Consider the following 17875-nt stretch of genomic DNA (forward strand, 5'->3'; position numbering starts at 1 on the left):
ATTACTATTAATATATTTTTATTATTATCCTCAAATGGTTTTTACACGCAAAGCAAAATGGAAGCAATTATTGTTCATTTGTTGTCTAATGTTTAACTAATACTAAGCAGTATTATGTGGTCGGATCGTAATACGAAAAGACAACTTGTATTATTAGACGAACCTAAACATGTCCTTAGTCTAATTAGAAATAAGCAAACCGATTGAAAGATATGTCGTCTATCAAGTCCAATTGGGGAGATGCCTTATCTTGGGCATTGGAGCAGATGACTCCTAGAAGTTAGAAACATAGATGTGACTAACTATACTGACAGTACATCGGACAGTACCCAAGCAAAATAGATCTTGAATTCGTTTATGGACTTATTTATTTGTGACGTTTATAGTGCGGCATACCAAAATCCTGAGTAGATGGTGGACTATGTTCGCGTGACTCATACACTTTGATGTAAGTAAAAGCCTGAGTTCAAATATATAAGGAACTGAAAGCTGGTGCGTTGGATGTACGACTTCTACAATTCGTAGCATCATTTACAACGGTGGATTTTATAGCCCAAGACATAGGTAAATGACATCCTCTCATTGACATTACATGGTTAATGAAAAGTAAACATGATCACGAGTTGTTCGTCATTGTGATGAATGACTTGATCATTATTTGATAGTGATTGACTTTTTTAATTAATAGGTGAAAAGACGAAACTTAATTATAAATTATTTGAGCCTTAATTACATATGTTCAATCGGTCCCTCTGTTAGCTCGTTAAAACCAAAAATGAATTGCGTATTGAATCGAAAATGAATAAAATAAATAGAAATAAAGAAATGGAAAACATTAAGAAATGATTATGGTTTTCTCCTAAATGGAGAAATGAAATAATTTGGAAATAAATATGGTTTTCTCAAAATGGAAATGGAAATGAAAATGAAAATGAGAAACGATTCATTTGCAAATGTACATGTATTACTCATAAATGATGGGAAGAATGAGTTTATGATTTTGAGCAATTTTAAATCCCAAAAATGAAAATAAAAACCATTCGGTCATAGTAAACAAGTTGAGTTGTGAAATATTAAATATATTTTCTTGGAAATTTTATGAAGGGTAAAATCATCATAATTTTACCGGGGGTAAAATTGGGATAAAAAAATATTTAATTGGAAAATTAATGTTTTTTTTGGAAATTAGAAAATTATGTATTGGGTTGGATTAAATTATGAAGTATTGAGTTAAAAGTTCAAAAAGCACATAATTGGGTCCAATACAATGAGAGGCCTGAATCCCTATCATAATATATGTGAGGGGAAGTACACCCTATAGGCCCTCTCTCTCTCCTAGTTTGACTAGGAAGTTGTTTTTCTATTTGAAATAAGCCTCTACAATTCAATAAGAGTTATACATTCTCTCCCTAAAAATAGATAACACCGGTAGAGCTATTTACACAACTTTGAGAGATTGCTACTCTGTTGAAAAATAAAGAGAATCTATTCTCAACTATTAAACACATTCTCCCCCAAGAATTTTTATTTTCACCCCAAAAATGAAAAGAGAACTTTTTTTTTCTAGTTTTGTGTTTTGATTTAGTTGGTTTAGGCCCACACTCGAAGCAGTTTGTGGTATGAGAATAACAGAAAAGATCATTTGGTTGAAAGCCGGAAAACATCAAGGATCCGCTTATCTGAAAACACAAGTATAATTTTGGTCTAAGGTTTATTGCTATAAATATGACAAACCGGGTTAATTTTCAAAATTTTAATTTTTCACTATGCAAGAAAATTGTTCTCAAATCGGACTTTTTCCAACAAAACTTGTAGGAGCTTGTGTCAAACTTGCAAAATCAACAAGATTTGTGCTTGGGTGAAGTAGACTAGTAGTGTCTCTTCAGGATTATCACATGGCGTATTTGGAAGAATCAGAATCTCTTAAATTTTCAGGGTGTTTCATGGAGTGTTAGTGAAATTATCAATGTGTCTTATAGTTGGGCAAAACAATATGTTTCTTTTAACAGGGGTACACCGACCAAGTCGCGAGGATTGATTCCATTTTCATACTTGACAGGTAATTGGGTATGTTTGAATATTGATGGCTTCGTCAAGGCTGATGTTAGTTTTGCTACAGTAGGGGGAATAATGTGATATCAAAATGGAGGGTGGATTCTTGGCTTCAACAGATTTTTTGAAAATTGTTCCGTTTTCGATGCTGAATTATGGGGTATCTTGGATGGGTTGACACTTTTAATGGAACGAGGTTACGATAACGTGTTGATTCAAATTGATAATCTTGAGGTGGCTAAGACCATTCAGGATAGTTCCTAAGATGGTTCCAATTATGCTTTGATCAGTAGAATTTATCAACTTTTATCACAGATAGGGCATTGGAGTATTTGACACATCTCTAGAGAGGATAACCATGATGCTAATTGTTTGTTCAAAATGATCCATAATAGAAGGGACAATCTATGCTTGTTTGAGGTCTCCCCGTTGGGGGATAATTTAGTTTTATGTAGTTAGTTTGATTATTCCTTTTTCTACAAAAAAAAAAAGAAAAAAAAAGAAGAAGAAACAAATCCTATGTGACACAGTTTGTACAGTGTGGTGCACTAATATAATGAAAATTGTAATTAATAAGTTTCATTAAAATAAATCTTGTAGGTTACAATAAGCATATAGTTCTATGTTAAAATAGAAAATTTCAACAAAAGGTATTAAAATAAATGGCAAAAAAAAATTCAACAGAAGCTAATTAAAAATAATAAAGATTAAACAGATATTCATATACCTTACAATTTTATTCTATAATGTTAATAGTAAAGATAAATATAATATTACAAAAAATTGAATATTAATAATTTTAACATTAAAACAAAATAATTTTAAAAAATATATTAAATAAATAATTTATAAAAAAATGTTAATAATATTATTTAAGTTATAAAAAATTAATATTCGTGATTTTTTATTGTTTTAATATTAATATTGAAATTCCAACATTAAGAAGGGATAACAACAGCCCAAACTAAAGAAAATACTTTTTCTTTAGAATATTGGTTAAATTTTCCTTGCTTCTCTTTTAAGATGAATCTTCTTCTGTTTGATTCTGAGATTCAATTTTCAAAGTCTATGCAAATATCCGGAAATAGTGAATACTTTTGAAATTTTAAATCTTTTTTTCAGATATAGAAGAAGAACCCTGAATTTAGTTACTATTGAATTCCATCCAAAAGTGAAGCTGATGGGGATGCATCAAGGTGTCAATAATGTTCCTCCATTTCCACCTGCTTTCTTCACTAATCACTTCGCTTATCCAAACCTTAACCTTTCAGTTCAAGAATTCTATGGGGGTGGCATGACATTCAAAACTTTTTCGGGTATGTTTTAGTAAATTTTCACTTGTCTTTTTGAAGCTTTATTTTCTTACTAAGAAAATCTACCATAAGATTGGGAACTCTTTTGTTTTGCACTTCATGCTGACATTTTAGCATTCATTTGGTGATCATTCCTCTGTTTTTTTTAAAGAAAAAAAAACCACTAATCTTTCTATACCAACTAAAATTTGAGACACAGAATTATAGATAGCTCCAAAGTCCAAACCAAAAACAATGTTGCAAAACTGAAAAATATATTATTAGTAATTTATCAAATAAATGCAGACCATTACATATAGTAATATATTAAAAAAAAAAACATTCTTCTTTTACTACAAAAATGTACAGGTATCTGATCTAAAAAAAGAAATTTGAGTCTTGACATGATGCTTGTGATGGTAAATGAGACATCCTTACTGCTGGTTTAGCTGGAAAAGGGTCCAACTGTGGGAGTAGTCTTAGGACCCGTATTCGTGCAGCTTCACGGAGACAAGCTTTCGTCATCTGAACTTGCGTCTTGTCCCACATTATACCTGCTAAGTACTGGTAGTGAAGCAGTTGCAGATATCCGAAAGGATCTGGCGGAACCCACCATTGTTCTATCCTGCATTTGGCCTACTTCCTTACAGACATGATCCAATATTGAAAGGAAATCTCTCACAATCATGAAGATTCTGAAAGGATGAGCTTCTTCCTTTGTTGCATTCCCATGAAAATATTCAGTAACTTCTTTTACTTGCAACAAAGCTTTTCTTTCATATGCCTTGATCTTAGCAATCTCCTCTTCAGCATCTTTTAGAAACATCCTCATCGAGTTGAAGAAATTCCCTTGCATATCCGGCTTCTCATACTGCAAAACCAATCTGACTTTCTCAAGTCCCATTTCGAGCTTCGACACGTAACTGCTTAGGACATCTGAGTCCATTCCTGCTGCCTTCTTGACATTGCTGAGGTCTCTGCTCAGCCCACCTACAACCTGCAATCCTTGCTTCCTAAAATCATCCTCCTTAAGATTCCCATTTGCAGAGTCAGTACCAGCACCTTCAGATCTAATGATCTCCTGAACCACAAAGTGTAGGAGTGTGGTTTTTCCATCTGTTCCCTTTATATCAACAAGTTTCAAAAGGGTATCAAGTTTAAAAGCTTTAGCATCACCACGATTGGTACCATCATTCATCCGGTTTCCTGTCCTCAGAACAGCCTCTAGGAGTTTGAGGAATAACCTGCTATTCTTCAACTCCTCGCTTGCTTCCTGAAAGCACATAGAGAGAAATGAACTTATAGGAGCCTTTACCGGTTTTTGAAACATTTTTATGTGATAGTTAAATCACCAAGTATTGAGCCTTTTGAATTTTAATACCTCTAGGGTTTGAAAAGACTTCCTCAAGTACTTCACTTCTGTATCAAAGTTAGCTCTGTAGAGCATGGCTTCAATTCTTTTGAAGGCAAAAGGGATATCAAGTATTGTCTTAAGAAATCTTTCTGCAGAGCCTAGTTTCGAGATGTCCCCGCTGTACTCTAGAAGTTTTATTTCTTCCTCCTTTGATGGAGCCATCTTTACTAAAGTCTCCAAAAGCTCAGCACCTAAGCTTTCTGGGTTACCTGCTAGTGCAAACAGAATAGCATGTGATATATAGCAAACTGAAAAGTCAAGATATAAATAGACAATTCTTTTTTTTTTTTTTGCAAATAGTCGCCCATAAGTGGCATCTCAATGAACCTTTTCATCTGTATATTTCTACATAAGCAGCTTACTTGAAAAGGTGTTATGCTTAACTACTTGCTTGTCATAAACTCGTGATATTCCACTCAGGTACATATACATGTTTTAATTTTGAGGGATATTTGAAACAATTAGATGGTAAGGCATTTTATGATGTCAAGCATGCTAGTTGCTACTCCAATGGCTAATCTCAGTTGTCTATGTGGTTTGCCATTATAAATTGAGAGATTGATCATCACTCCTATATGTAACTTTTAAGGCTTTGTTTTTCATGAAGAAACTAACATAATGATACAAGTGCAATATGATAATAAATTGTTAATTAAGTTCCTTTTTCTGCTTTTAATACATATAACACTTTTTATTGACAAAAGGGCTTGGAGATGCAACCCAGAGTTCGAAATTCGAGGAACTAGGAATATGTTTTAAGTGATGGTGACGGACAATGTGTTTGAGCTCAGCAAATTATACCAGGTACCTAAAACGTGGTTTACTATCATTTACTTCAATCTCAATATTAGCTTTTAGAAAGACACCAAGCAGCAAGTTGCCAATTGCAATGTTTCTTATGGAATTTAAATATAAGTCCCTATACTTCAATTTTTGAGACATTGAGTCCCGTACTTCTTTTTATTTAAAAATCTTGGTCTTGCCATTACAATTGATGATGGGCTGTTTTAAAAAAGTAGAATAACTCTTTTAGCCCTCATGATTTACAGTTTTTTTTTATCAATTTGGTCCAAACTCTTTAAAAGTACATAAAGATTTAAAAAAATGTTTTACAAACTATTTTTTTCTTCATATTTTCAATAAAAATATAAAAATAATAATAAATTGTGAAAAATAAAATAAAATAAAATAAAATTTAAAAAGAGTAATTTAAAAATAAATTACTCTTTTTTAAAATTATTTTATTTTATTTTACTTTTAAAGAGTTTTTAATTTTTCACAATTTTTAATTATTTTTATTGAAAATATGGAAAAACATTCAATTGTTAAAACCATTTCTTTTCTAATTGTTTATGAGTTGGACCAAATTGACAAAAAAAAACTGTAAATCATGAGGATTAAAAGAGTCATTTTACCTTTTTTATAATATCAAAAGTGAATAAACAGAATTCCACACATCCTACCAAGATTTTTAAATTAAAAAATGTATACATAGGGATTCAACATCTTGGATTAAAATTTGAATTTCAAGATTAAATATTGAATTTCAAAAGAGTACAAATATCTTTGGCATATTTAGATGGAAGTGAAAACCAGCAAATTTTATGCTCTTAAATCCTCAAAGCCCCTTAACCAAAGAGAAAGAAGATGCAGAAAAATTTCCATCATATCTAAGATATAAGAATCTTATTATTTACTGATAGAAAATGTAAATATGACTTACCATCTAAAAGAGCTTCTGACACCTCATCTCGAGTTACACTCAGTGCTCTCAACAGTATGGCAATATTTTGTGACTTCTTTGGATTCAACACTCTGTTTTCCCGTTCAACAGGAGGCAAAACTGATCTTCTAATAGGTTCTCTGGGCACTGAGTTTGTGGAATTGCAGCCAAAAAGGGTCTCCATCATGTCCTCATTCAATCTGCAAACAAGGCAAGTTCTCAAGATTAGAGGTCATATTTTGAAAGCTTAATCCCCTGTGAGGAAGTAGTATACAAGTTTTATCACTCACTGAAAAGAGCTTGATTTTAACTGGTCCCACACTGTAGCTCTCTCCGAGGTCGCTCGTACTTTGTCCCAGTGCAACGGCTTTAACTTGGGCTTTGCACTCTCCATGTCATCCCCATCTGTCTTCTCTACACAACTGCCAGCTTTATGATTAACCTCTTCCATGGATTTTCTACTCCCACTCTCTTCACTTATATCGGGAATTGGAGTCGAGGATTCTTGCGTTTTCAACACTGGGGAAGGTTTTAGAGACACATTGGTTTCCAAGGACCTTACTGTCCTCGGAATTGAAGGTCCCGTTGCTGGGAGCGGAGGGGGCGGTGGAGGTGGAGGCGGAGGTGGAATTTTTGTTCTTTGTGGGGACGAATGGCTGCTAATTGATCGAAGCAATGCCATATTTGGAGGAGGAGGTGGGGAGGAGAATTTCGCCCTTTTTGCACAAGTAGTTTCTTGGGTCTCATGTAACTCAGGGGCTAGGCTTTGTGATTGTTGAAGAGGCGGTGGTGGTGGAGGAGGAGGAGGCAGCTGCGACCGCTGCTGCTTTATTGAAGGGATAATAACACGCTTCATTTCGGGTGAAGAAGCCAAAACCCTTGTTTTTGGAGATGTTCTTTTGGAACGAGGACGACCAGAATTAGTATTCCCATTCATTTCTGTCTTGGCCGGAGTCACCAAACCGCCACTGATCGAACGTGAAGCCGGAGTATAATAGCTTTCTTCATTACTAATAGTTGAGCTCTGTGGGGTATAAAAACCAGTCCCCTGACTCTCTTCACCAGAAGAAGATGATGAAGGTGACATTGCTGTGGGTGAACAATTCTCAAGTGCAGGAGGCTTAGCCAAAGGAGGCAATGGCTGCAGTTCAGGACTTGGCCTATACCGATCCCATCTCTTCCCTGAGTTCAATTTATGATAAGGTGAACCATTGACTCCTCCGTTCACTTCACTCACCGATCTCCTCATTGGCTCCACTGTTCCAATGTAAAGAAAACTGGAAGGTGGCACCCCGGAATCTTCCTGGAACCTCTCCGAGTTCCCTCCAACAAGCTTCTGGGTATCTCCAGGGTGTTTAGCCCTATGACGGTACAAAAAGAAAGCAAGTCCTGATAACATTCCCAAGGTTACAATCCCCACTGAGATTGCAATTGCAACTCTTTTAGCTGGTTTGGTGGGTTGTGTTGCGGTTGGGATTGGGATTGAGCCATTGGCCGCTGCAGCTGGTGGTGTAGATTGTTGATTCTGATCTGGGGATTGCTGACCTTCAGGGAAGAATGGCTGAGCTGGGTCAGGCGGCGGAGGAGACGGTGGAGGTATAGAATTGTCGGTCCCTGGAGGTGGGGCTGAACCAGCTGGAAATAATGGTTGGTGTAGAATTCTTCTGTAAGTGATAAAATCCTGAATTACAGACACAGCAGCTTTTGATGTTGGTGAAGACAATGGTAGTAAGATGAAAAAGAGGAGAATATGATAAGCTGCTCTCATGCTGAGTTTTTTGGGTCCAATGCTGTTTCTCCTTTTTCTCAAAATTCATCTACAGGGGAAGACAAGACTTTGCTTTTCTTTTCCTTTCCACCCTTGGCAAAGAAAAGATAAATAATTAATTAATTAAAAGAAAAAATAGGACTTTATTTAATATTAAGAGAAAGAAGAATTGGAGTTGTTTAGTCAGGGGAAGCTTCTTTTTGCTGCAAGATCTGGATGCGAAGCAGATGAGTTCAGCCATAGCCCAATCTTTTTAAATTTTAAAACTTCATTTTTTTACTAATTTCTAATTTTTCTTATTACCGGAGGTGGAGGAGATATGGGATTTTTCTTATAATCATATTATCTACCTAAAAAAATTTATATTATCTAAATTAAAATTATGTATTTACTGATTTACTCGTATGTAAATAAATTTATTTCGTTTTATCATTTAATATTTTTGGTTAATTACCTGACACTCGATGTAATATGACAATTTTGTGGGTTAAAGAATTTATAAAAAAAAAAAGGTGACTGCTTTTCAGTTTATAAGTAAATAAGTTTTTAACAGTGTATTGTTTTAGACAAAGATGGTAGCTTTTCTTAATATTGTGGGTACCACGTATGAAATGAGCAAAAAAAAGAAAACAGATCTGAGAAGACAGAATAAACTTTTAGCAGATTGAGTGGGTTTAGATCAAATGTGAAAAGACGATGATGACCATGGAAATGGGGAAAATAAAATGACCAGGTTGGTGTCCTTTTTTGTCCAGTTAATTTATCAAACTGTTTCATCTTTCGTCGGGATCGAGAAAATGCAGTGGCACATATTCTATTAAACCTTCTTTAAATCTCTGTGCCCACTCCCCACTTTACTACTTTATTTTAAAGCCTAAGATGTTGAAATCAATTGATAAAATAGATTTATTTTCAATTTGATGAAGATAATAATCTTTTTTTAAATAAACTCTTAAAACAATTTCTTCAAAGATTGATGGATAACGATGGATTTAAACGGTTACAAATTATCAAGTTTGAAATATTAAAATTGATATTATTAAAACCGATAACTCCAACATAAATTATAAATTGGAAATTAACCATTAATAAAAAGAAATATTCTTTTTATTCCACATTTTTTATTAACATTTGAACTCAATTCATCCTAATCTAAAATCATCTAATTAACCTTTCTCAAAAGCAAGTTAATATAGTAAAACACTAGATCGATACAAGCAAAAATTTAAAGGAACGGAACACTTACCACAACAAAGAAAGAGCAGCCAGGATTTGGATGGAAATAGAAGAAGATGGCAGCCCACTAATCGGCAGAATCTATTGAATAAGCAATCGGCAGCAACTTTGAAATAATGAAGTCAATAGTGAAGCAAAAAGCAAGTTAATTGAGGAAGTAGCCAAGGGAGCAAATAGCAAATCGAGGAAGACTGGAGCAGCATATTCAAGGGGCAAATAGCAGTTGTGCATTGGAGGCTGATTGAATAAATATTTGCAAATATTGAAGCAAACGGTAGACCCAAAGAATTGTGGCAAACGATAGAATTTTTTTCGAGTAGATGCAAATATAACAACTTGGAAAACTGAAGCTCTGTCGGCAAAGGTAAGAAATATAGAAAGAAAGATTTTAGGTTACTTGATTGTTGGTTTTCTCTTCTTTTATGAACAGCAACAACAATAAGGGCAAATGTCAACATAAAACCTCCCTAAATCTTCCCCTCTTCTAAACTTTCTTTCAAGTTAATCCCGGCCCAAATTAATATCTAAAAATTACGAAAAATTCTAATCATAATTTCTAACTCCAAAATTAAATTTCCTTTACATTAATTAATTCTCAATAAATCTCGCCATATTTTACAGAATTTTCACACATTTAAATTTTTGAGATGTTACATTGAAATTAGAGTAACAAATACAAAGTTAATAAATTTGAAAATAAATAGAGTAGATAAAATTTAAATATATATATTGTTATATCAAAAACAATAAATAAGTAGTTACAAAACGATAACATTGTCAACTGAGTCTTAACTCGATTGACATCAACATATTTCTAGCGTAAAATGATGTGACTTCAAGCATCCTCATGCACGATTTACACTTCTATTCAAGGGTTAAAAAAATTTATAATAATTCTAGGCATTATATATATATATAAATGATAACACTAATTATGGTCATAAATTTGAGTTTATATTTACAAGTGAGATTGACCATCTTTTGCCCTTGGACCTTAACACATGGCTTGCACCAGTTTTGATACTGCATGTCAGTTAAGGGCATAGTTACCTTTTAGATATGTGAAGATGTGATTGACATGAACTTAGTAGGGTCTCACGTATGATCAAAAGAATAAATGATCTATGTAAAGAATAATTTAACACTTATTTTTAGCAAGGTGGATCAAAAGAGCTCTACATAGCATGAATTTACATGTCTACTAGGTCTATAGGTCTATAGTTGGCTATGTATTACCCATATGTAAGGTCTTAACTAACGAGGATATAATTAAGCGAAGAGTGGCAAGATAATAATAACTTGATTAATCTTAATATAACTTATTACCACTGTACTACCAATACATTACCAAAACTAATTAATATATTAATTACATTACTAATCTATCAGTATATCAATATATTAATATTAACTAGTTTGTATTTTTGTGTGATACATGCGTATATATTAAATTTATAATATTTTTTTTATAATATTAGTTTTTCTTTAACATTTTTATGAATTTCTTTAAAAATCATTAATAAATTGAAATATAATATAATTAAAAAATATTTTTAAAAATATTTAACTACTTTAGAATAATTTAAATTAATGCTATGTAATTTTAAAATATCTAATATTAAAAAAAATAAAAAAATTCATCATGATTTGAATATTAATATCAACATATTATAATTTAAATGGTATTATTAATAATTTATTACAAGTTATCTATTTTATATATATTGTTAAATTAATTTGTTTTAATGTTAAAATTGTTGATATTTGATTTTTTGTAATTTTATATTTATCTTTACTTTACTTTAATCAATAAATGTAATTAAATATTATTATATTTGAAAAATATAAATTTAATTTGATAAATGTTATTAATATGTGTAATTAAAAAACTATATTTTAAATTTAACAATTTAATAGTCATTAATTTTAATATTATAACATTAAAACTTAATTCAATTAAGTAAAATCTTAAAATAAAAAGATAATTTATTTAAAATCAAAATTATATTTAAATATAAAACTTTATAAAAAAATTTAAACAAAAGGCATGGCAACTTAAAAAAATTAAAAGGTAAGAAGTAAAAGAATAATTCATCCAAATTGTAAATAAGTGCTTCAAACAGAGAGTATCATGTGCCAAAGCACTATAATGTGAAAATGACTATTTATATATATTTTTATGTGTAACCTCATATTGGTATAGTACATGTACTAATTTGTATTCTCGTCTGATGCACGGATTAATTGTGTATATTAACTTTATAATATTTTTTATAACATTAATTTTTGTTTAAAATCATTAATGAATTTCCTCAAAAATAAAAAAAAGTTAATATATTCAAAATATTTTTAAAAATATATAAAAAAATATTTAATATTAAAAAATACAAAAAAATAATCATGGTTTGAATATAGTACAACTTCCAAATTATAAGGTGATTAAAATAGAAGTGATTAAAATTGGGGCTAAATAAGTCCTTAATGTGCAATTAAACTAATGACTTAATTGTCATTAAACCAGGGACCTAAAAATTAATAAACCATGATAAATATGAATTAGTGGATGAAATGATCTCATCCATTCCTTTCCACTAATCTTTTTCCTAAGTTAACAGTGATCATTGGATTTGGGTTAATTAAACTAAAATGTGATAATTAATAAAAGATGGAAAGATATAATTTAACATCATCTCTCCCCAAACGGCAATTGCTAAGGAAAACCTAAAGAAAGAAAACAAGTTCTTGCATGTGTTCTTCCTCCATAGCCGAAAGATATTTCTAAAGGTTAACAAAGCTTTCTTTTGTGATTTTTGTAACACAACAAAAATTTTGAGAATTTAATTGTGAGGATTTGTAGTAATTAAGTTTCTGTATTTGTGGTTGTATGCTTTGCTTTTGTGATTAGGGTTTTGAGTTCGAGTCGCGTTGTTAACTGTTTTATTTTTTAAAACAACCCTTGTCCATGTGTTATATGGTTAAGTTCAATTCAATGTAAACTTATGACAAGAATGAGCCTGCTGGTTTCACTTGTTAAACATCTGTCTGTATTCTGTCTAGTTTCAAGTTTGAATCTCAGGGTATGGGATAGGGAATATTCTTTTTGCTAAGTGTTGGTATCTGACTGGAAGTTATTAGGAATTAAAAATTTCGCGATCTTCCATTCGTTTTTTTATTACTCTCTTTTATTTTTTTTTGTTTCTTGCTTCCATTTCTTTTTCTTTTCGATTCTTCAATTTTCTTCTTCATTTTGATCATGGTTGTAAGTAAGTATGGGTCTAGATGAAGTTATACACCGTTAATTACATGGATCGAAAGGTTTGTAAGTAAGTTGCACTGTCAATTCGTTAAATTTCGAGGTTTATGTTTTGAATTGGGCATCTCGAGCATTTTGTGTAATCCCTGATAATTAGTTGATTGGTTTCCTCTTAGCCGGGGGTGTCGGGAGTAGCAAACCTCAACTCGACAAATCGAGCGACCGTTGTTGACTTTCCAGTAAGTTTGATTTCATTGAAGGTTTCGTGTCAAAACCTTCGACATAAAGTATTCTATGTAAAATGTTCGTTATTGTCGATAAAGTTGGTTGGTTGAGTTATTGGATGGTCGTTTTAGGCTACGAAGACTATTCTCATTGTTGTTGATTTGAAATCTCTCTAGGCGTATACCGAAAACCTTAATTTTTGCAAGTTTCGGTCGTTAAAAATGGTGGTTGTCGATACCACACGGCCAAGCACATGGACGTGTGGCTAGGCCGTGTGAGCCACACAACTGTGTGGCAGGCCGTGTGGGTGGCTGTGTAACTCACTGTTCATTAATTTGGAGCCACAAGGGTAAGACACACTTGTGGGTGTCCAAGCTATGTGTGACAATATTAGTGCAGGGTTCACACGGGCAAGGGACACGGCCGTGTGTCTAGGCCATGTAACTCACTGTTTGCGACTTAAGACAACACGAGTGAGCACACGGGCAAGGACACAACTACGTATCCAGGCCGTGTAACTCTCTGATTTATGCTTTAAAACCACACGGGCAAGGATATGAACGTGTGCGTAGGCCGTGTGAACCACACGGGTAAGGACATGGACGTGTGTCTAGGCTGTGTAGCATATATAAAAGGGCCTAAAAACTATTTTTGAGGTCGTAAATGTTACTTGAGACTGATTTTGATGTCCCCGTGGTATGAATGGTTTGAATTTGATTGAGTGAGAACTCTCTGACACCCTGTGACATATGCATGAATTCTATACTAGTATGTGCCCTGTGATACTTAGTCTGACATTGAATAGTGCTATCTACTTGTGGAACAATTTAGAATAACTGAATACATATTGTAGATATTGGTTCTTTACATATGCATGGGTTGGGATATTATGAAGAAGGAAGTGATCTATTTTAAATTAGTGGCTAAGCCACTATATGTATAACTCTGATCCCGGTGTTTCATTGTATTACGATCTAGTAGCTAAGCTACGTTTCTATAAACGTGTCAAACAGACACTCTATGGTGTGTAGGGTTGGTTGGGCATTGAACGCCCTTAACGGTGTGTTGGGATGGCTGAAGATGGTATGTAGCGGATGGGGGGGGTTAGAAATATCTGTATCTGACTCTGATTTGTTCTATATATGAAACTAAAATTATTTTTTCATATGAAATTAATATTTCTTGGATCTGAACTAGAAATGTTTCTGTTATCAGATCGAATATTTGAATACGGGCATTGTTTGGTAAATGTATTTATGTGAATAAACTTCTCTAAGCATTGAGTTCACAACTCACTTTATTGTTGGTTGGATTTCAGGTGGTTCTCAATCTTGAATGGGTCGACACCGTAAAAGCTCAGTCAAGCTTTTATCTTTCTTTTAAACACTACTTTAGGAATTTCGGTAAACTATGATAGTAGGACTTTGGAAGATTATATACTTAACTAATCTTTGTGATGAATATTATGCGACGTATGGTTTAATGTTATTATGTTATATATGTGGTATTTGAGTATCGATGACGTGGCTCCCTAAACTTGGATTAGACATCTAGGTCGAGTTTAGGGTGTTTATTTAGTGGTATCAGAGCTAGGTTAGTCAACATTCAGACTGTGTTTGGGCTCATAATGTGTGAGAACAGTAGTTAGGTGATAACTTAGTATCTTAGTTAATATGAAAAAAAAACTGAAACTTTAATGAATGATCGATCCTCCGACGCTGACCCTATAAGTATTTCTGTTATGTTATAAAGATTGTAATACCTAAACTGTTGTTTGGTTGAATGTTTTGATGTGAACTGGTGAAATCATCCTTTTAAATGTCTGAACTGATATGTACACTCTGATATTGTAGCTAGATTTCCATAATGAGTTCACGTGGTAGCCATGGACGTGGTATTCGGGGGCGTTGAGGACGCCGAGGAGGAACTTGAGCAGAGTCATACTCTATGGGTAGTATGCCTAATCTAGAGACTAACAAAATAGTTGGTACTTACATTACTGAGACGGAGTCCGAGACTCCGACGGCTGGGGACAACACACTATTCTCGGCCATGATTCTAGCACTAGAGAGGGTCATAGGGACCCATTCAAGATCAGGAGGCCGAGGGTCGGTTACTGAACGACTTTAGTTGAATTGGGCTGAATTATTCAGGGGTATCATAGGAGTCACTCCTATTATTGTTGAATGTTGCTTGAGGCTATCGAGCGTATTATGACTGATCTTGACTGTACTCCCACTCAAAAATTAAGGCTGGCCGACGTGAGTTTATGAGCCTAGTTCAGGGCGACTGATCTATAGCTAAATATGAAGCCGAGTTTCTACGACTGAGTAGGTATGCACTGACTTTGGTAGCGTCTAACTACGACAAGTGCATGAGGTTTGAAGAGGGATTGGGATATGATCTGCGGGTTCTGAGAGCTCCTCAGATGGAGCAGATTTTTGTAGTTCTAGTTGACAAAACAAAGATACTGGAAGAAGTAAAGCGCATAGAGCACGATCGGCGTGATCATGGTATTCGAGTATCTTTGGTTCTAGTCAGCACCCTAAGAAGCGGGCGAGGTTTGACCGGCCCTCGGAGGCACCAGTTGTAGTGACTGAGATTTAATTGTGTAGTGATTATGTGAAACGCCATCTGTACGAGTGCTAGAGGAAGTTAAGAGTGTGCCTCCGTTGTGGGTCGATAAAGCATCGAGTTAGGGATTACCCTCGTCGACCAGATCAGGTGCCAGCTGCGACATAGACTTCGACTCCAGGTTCTGTTCAGCCTTCGAAAGTGGTTTAGCAACCACCTAGAGGTCATAGTACTGGTAGAGGCGGTAATAGTTTTGGGAGATGATAGAGGGCGTCAGGTAGAGGTGCAAGTCAAATTGAGGCTCATCAACCGACACTAGTTTATGCGGCAAGATGTCACAAAGATAGCGATGATTCTAATGTCATTGCAGGTACCATCTTTTTTCACTCTGTTCCGTACTATGCTCTCATTGATATTGGCTCTACTCACTCGTACATAGCTAGTGTTGTTTCTGCAAATCTAGGTTTAACTACTGAAAATACTACTAGGGAGTTTTCTGTGATTAGTCTTTTGGGTCAGCCAATTCAAGTTTATAGAGTTTATAGTATAGTACCCTAGAGCTCCAGGGTATGGTATTTCCAACTGACCTGATGAAATTACCTTTTAATGAGTTTGATTTGATTTTGGGAATGGACTGGCGTGTAGAATATCGGGTCAGTCTAGATTGTGCAACCAAGAGAGTTACTCTTAGAATGGATGAGAATGACGAGGTGGTCATGGTCGGTGAGCGTCGAGATTACCTCTCTAATGTACTCTCCACTCTTATAGCAAATAAGTTAGTCTGAAAGGGGTGTGAGGCATACTTTGCCTCTGTGTCTGATTCTGTTCTTGCAAAGCTTTCTGTGGGAGATATCCATATTGTGCGAGAATTTCTGGATGTTTTGTCTAAGGAATTGCCCGGGGTACCTTTAGATCGGGAGGTAGAATTCAGTATTGATCTATTACTAGGTACGGCTCCGGTGTCTATTGCACCCTATTGCATGGCACCAAAAGAGCTGATTGAGTTAAAAGCGTAGCTTCAAGTACTTCTCGGTAAAGGATTTATCCAATCAAGCATGTCTCCATAGAGGATATCGGTACTTTTTGTTAAGAAAAAAAACAAGTCGATATGAATGTGCATGACTATAGATAGTTGAATAAGTTAAAAATCAAGAATAGGTACCCGTTACCGAGGATTGACGACTTCTTCGACCAGTTTTGAGAAGCATCCGTCTTCTTCAAAATTGATCTGCACTCCAGTTACCACCAGCTCAAACTCAGGGAGACTGATGTGTACAAAATTGCCTTCAGGACTCATTACGGACATTACGAGTTCCTAGTGATGCCTTTTGATTTGATGAATGCTCTGACGGCGTTTATGGATTTAATGAATTGGGTGTTCTAACCGTACTTGGATCAATTTGTAGTGGTTTTTATCGATGACATTCTAATTTACTCCAAAATTGAAATTAAACATGATAATCACCTTCGTATTGTACTTCAAGTACTCCAAGAAAAATAGTTGTATGCCAAGTTTATTAAGTGCGAGTTTTGGTTATAGGAAGTCACTTTTTTGGGTCATGTGGTAATTGTGGAAGGGATCCAAGTCGATCCCCAGAAAATGGAAACTATAGTTCAGTGGAATCGACCAAAAAATGTAGCTAAGCTTTGTAGTTTTCTGGGTTTAGCCAATTATTATAGACGGTTCATTGATGAATTTTATCTGATTGCATCACCTTTAACGAAGCTGCTACGCAAGAGTGCTCCATTTGTGTGGTCTGAGGCATAGCAGTTTAGTTTCGATAAGCTCAAGTCCATTCTAACACAAGCTCCTATTTTAGCTCAACTGGAATCTAGTCTGGAATTTGTGATATACAGTGATGCGTCACGGTAAGGTGATCATTTACACGTCGCGACAGTTTAAGACATACGAGGGTAATTACCCTACGCACGATCTTGAGCTGGCTGCGACTTTGTTTGCTCTGAAGATCTAGAGACACTATCTGTATGGTGAAAGGTGTATCATTTACACCAATCACAAGAGTCTTAAATATTTGTTAACTTAAAAATATTTAAATATTTGGCAACGCAAATAGGTTGAATTACTTAAAGATTATGATTACACGATAGAGTACCACCCGATTAAGGCTAATGTGGTAGTTGATGCCCTTAGCCGTAGAGCGATGACTGATCTGAGAGCAATGTTAGCTTGTTTGAGTTTGGTTGAGGATGGGGGTTGTTAGCAGAATTACATGTTAAACAGATTTGGGTGGAGCAGATTTGAGCTAAACAATTGAGCGATGAGTCCTTGGTTCAGCGATTGCAACATGTTGGCTCAAACGAGACTTCCGATTTTAGC

At 34.4% G+C, this 17875-nt stretch overlaps 1 protein-coding gene across 4 annotated transcripts; it reads right to left on the minus strand.

Moving 5' to 3' along the window:
* Positions 1 to 3600: 3600 nt before the first annotated feature.
* LOC107945705 (formin-like protein 6) lies at positions 3601 to 9935 on the minus strand. 4 transcript variants are annotated; one of them, XM_041106583.1, is made up of 5 exons: positions 9496 to 9935; positions 6772 to 8341; positions 6482 to 6681; positions 4726 to 4967; positions 3601 to 4617 (listed from the first exon to the last, which is right to left on the minus strand). In XM_041106583.1, exons 2-5 carry the CDS (start codon positions 8247 to 8249, stop codon positions 3847 to 3849), a joined length of 2691 nt encoding a protein of 896 aa, XP_040962517.1. In that variant the 5' UTR covers positions 8250 to 8341; positions 9496 to 9935; the 3' UTR covers positions 3601 to 3846. The 4 variants fall into 4 exon arrangements, with proteins under 4 accessions (XP_040962517.1, XP_040962515.1, XP_040962518.1 ...); XM_041106581.1 differs by having other exon boundaries at positions 4726 to 4970; positions 9496 to 9920; XM_041106584.1 differs by having other exon boundaries at positions 6772 to 9920.
* Positions 9936 to 17875: the final 7940 nt, after the last annotated feature.

This window comes from Gossypium hirsutum, chromosome D12, assembly GCF_007990345.1.
Source record: "Gossypium hirsutum isolate 1008001.06 chromosome D12, Gossypium_hirsutum_v2.1, whole genome shotgun sequence".
NCBI classification, from domain to species: Eukaryota; Viridiplantae; Streptophyta; class Magnoliopsida; order Malvales; family Malvaceae; genus Gossypium; species Gossypium hirsutum.

Bases quoted from the DNA above. Each gene is read 5' to 3' on its own strand.
- LOC107945705 (XM_041106581.1), bottom strand. From the start codon at position 8,249: ATGAGAGCAGCTTATCATATTCTCCTCTTTTTCATCTTACTACCATTG. The intron at 6,682-6,771 runs GTGAGTGATAAA...CCTTGTTTGCAG, and splicing joins TTAAAATCAAGCTCTTTTCA to ATTGAATGAGGACATGATGG. The intron at 4,971-6,481 runs GTAAGTCATATT...TGTTTGCACTAG, and splicing joins GTCAGAAGCTCTTTTAGATG to CAGGTAACCCAGAAAGCTTA.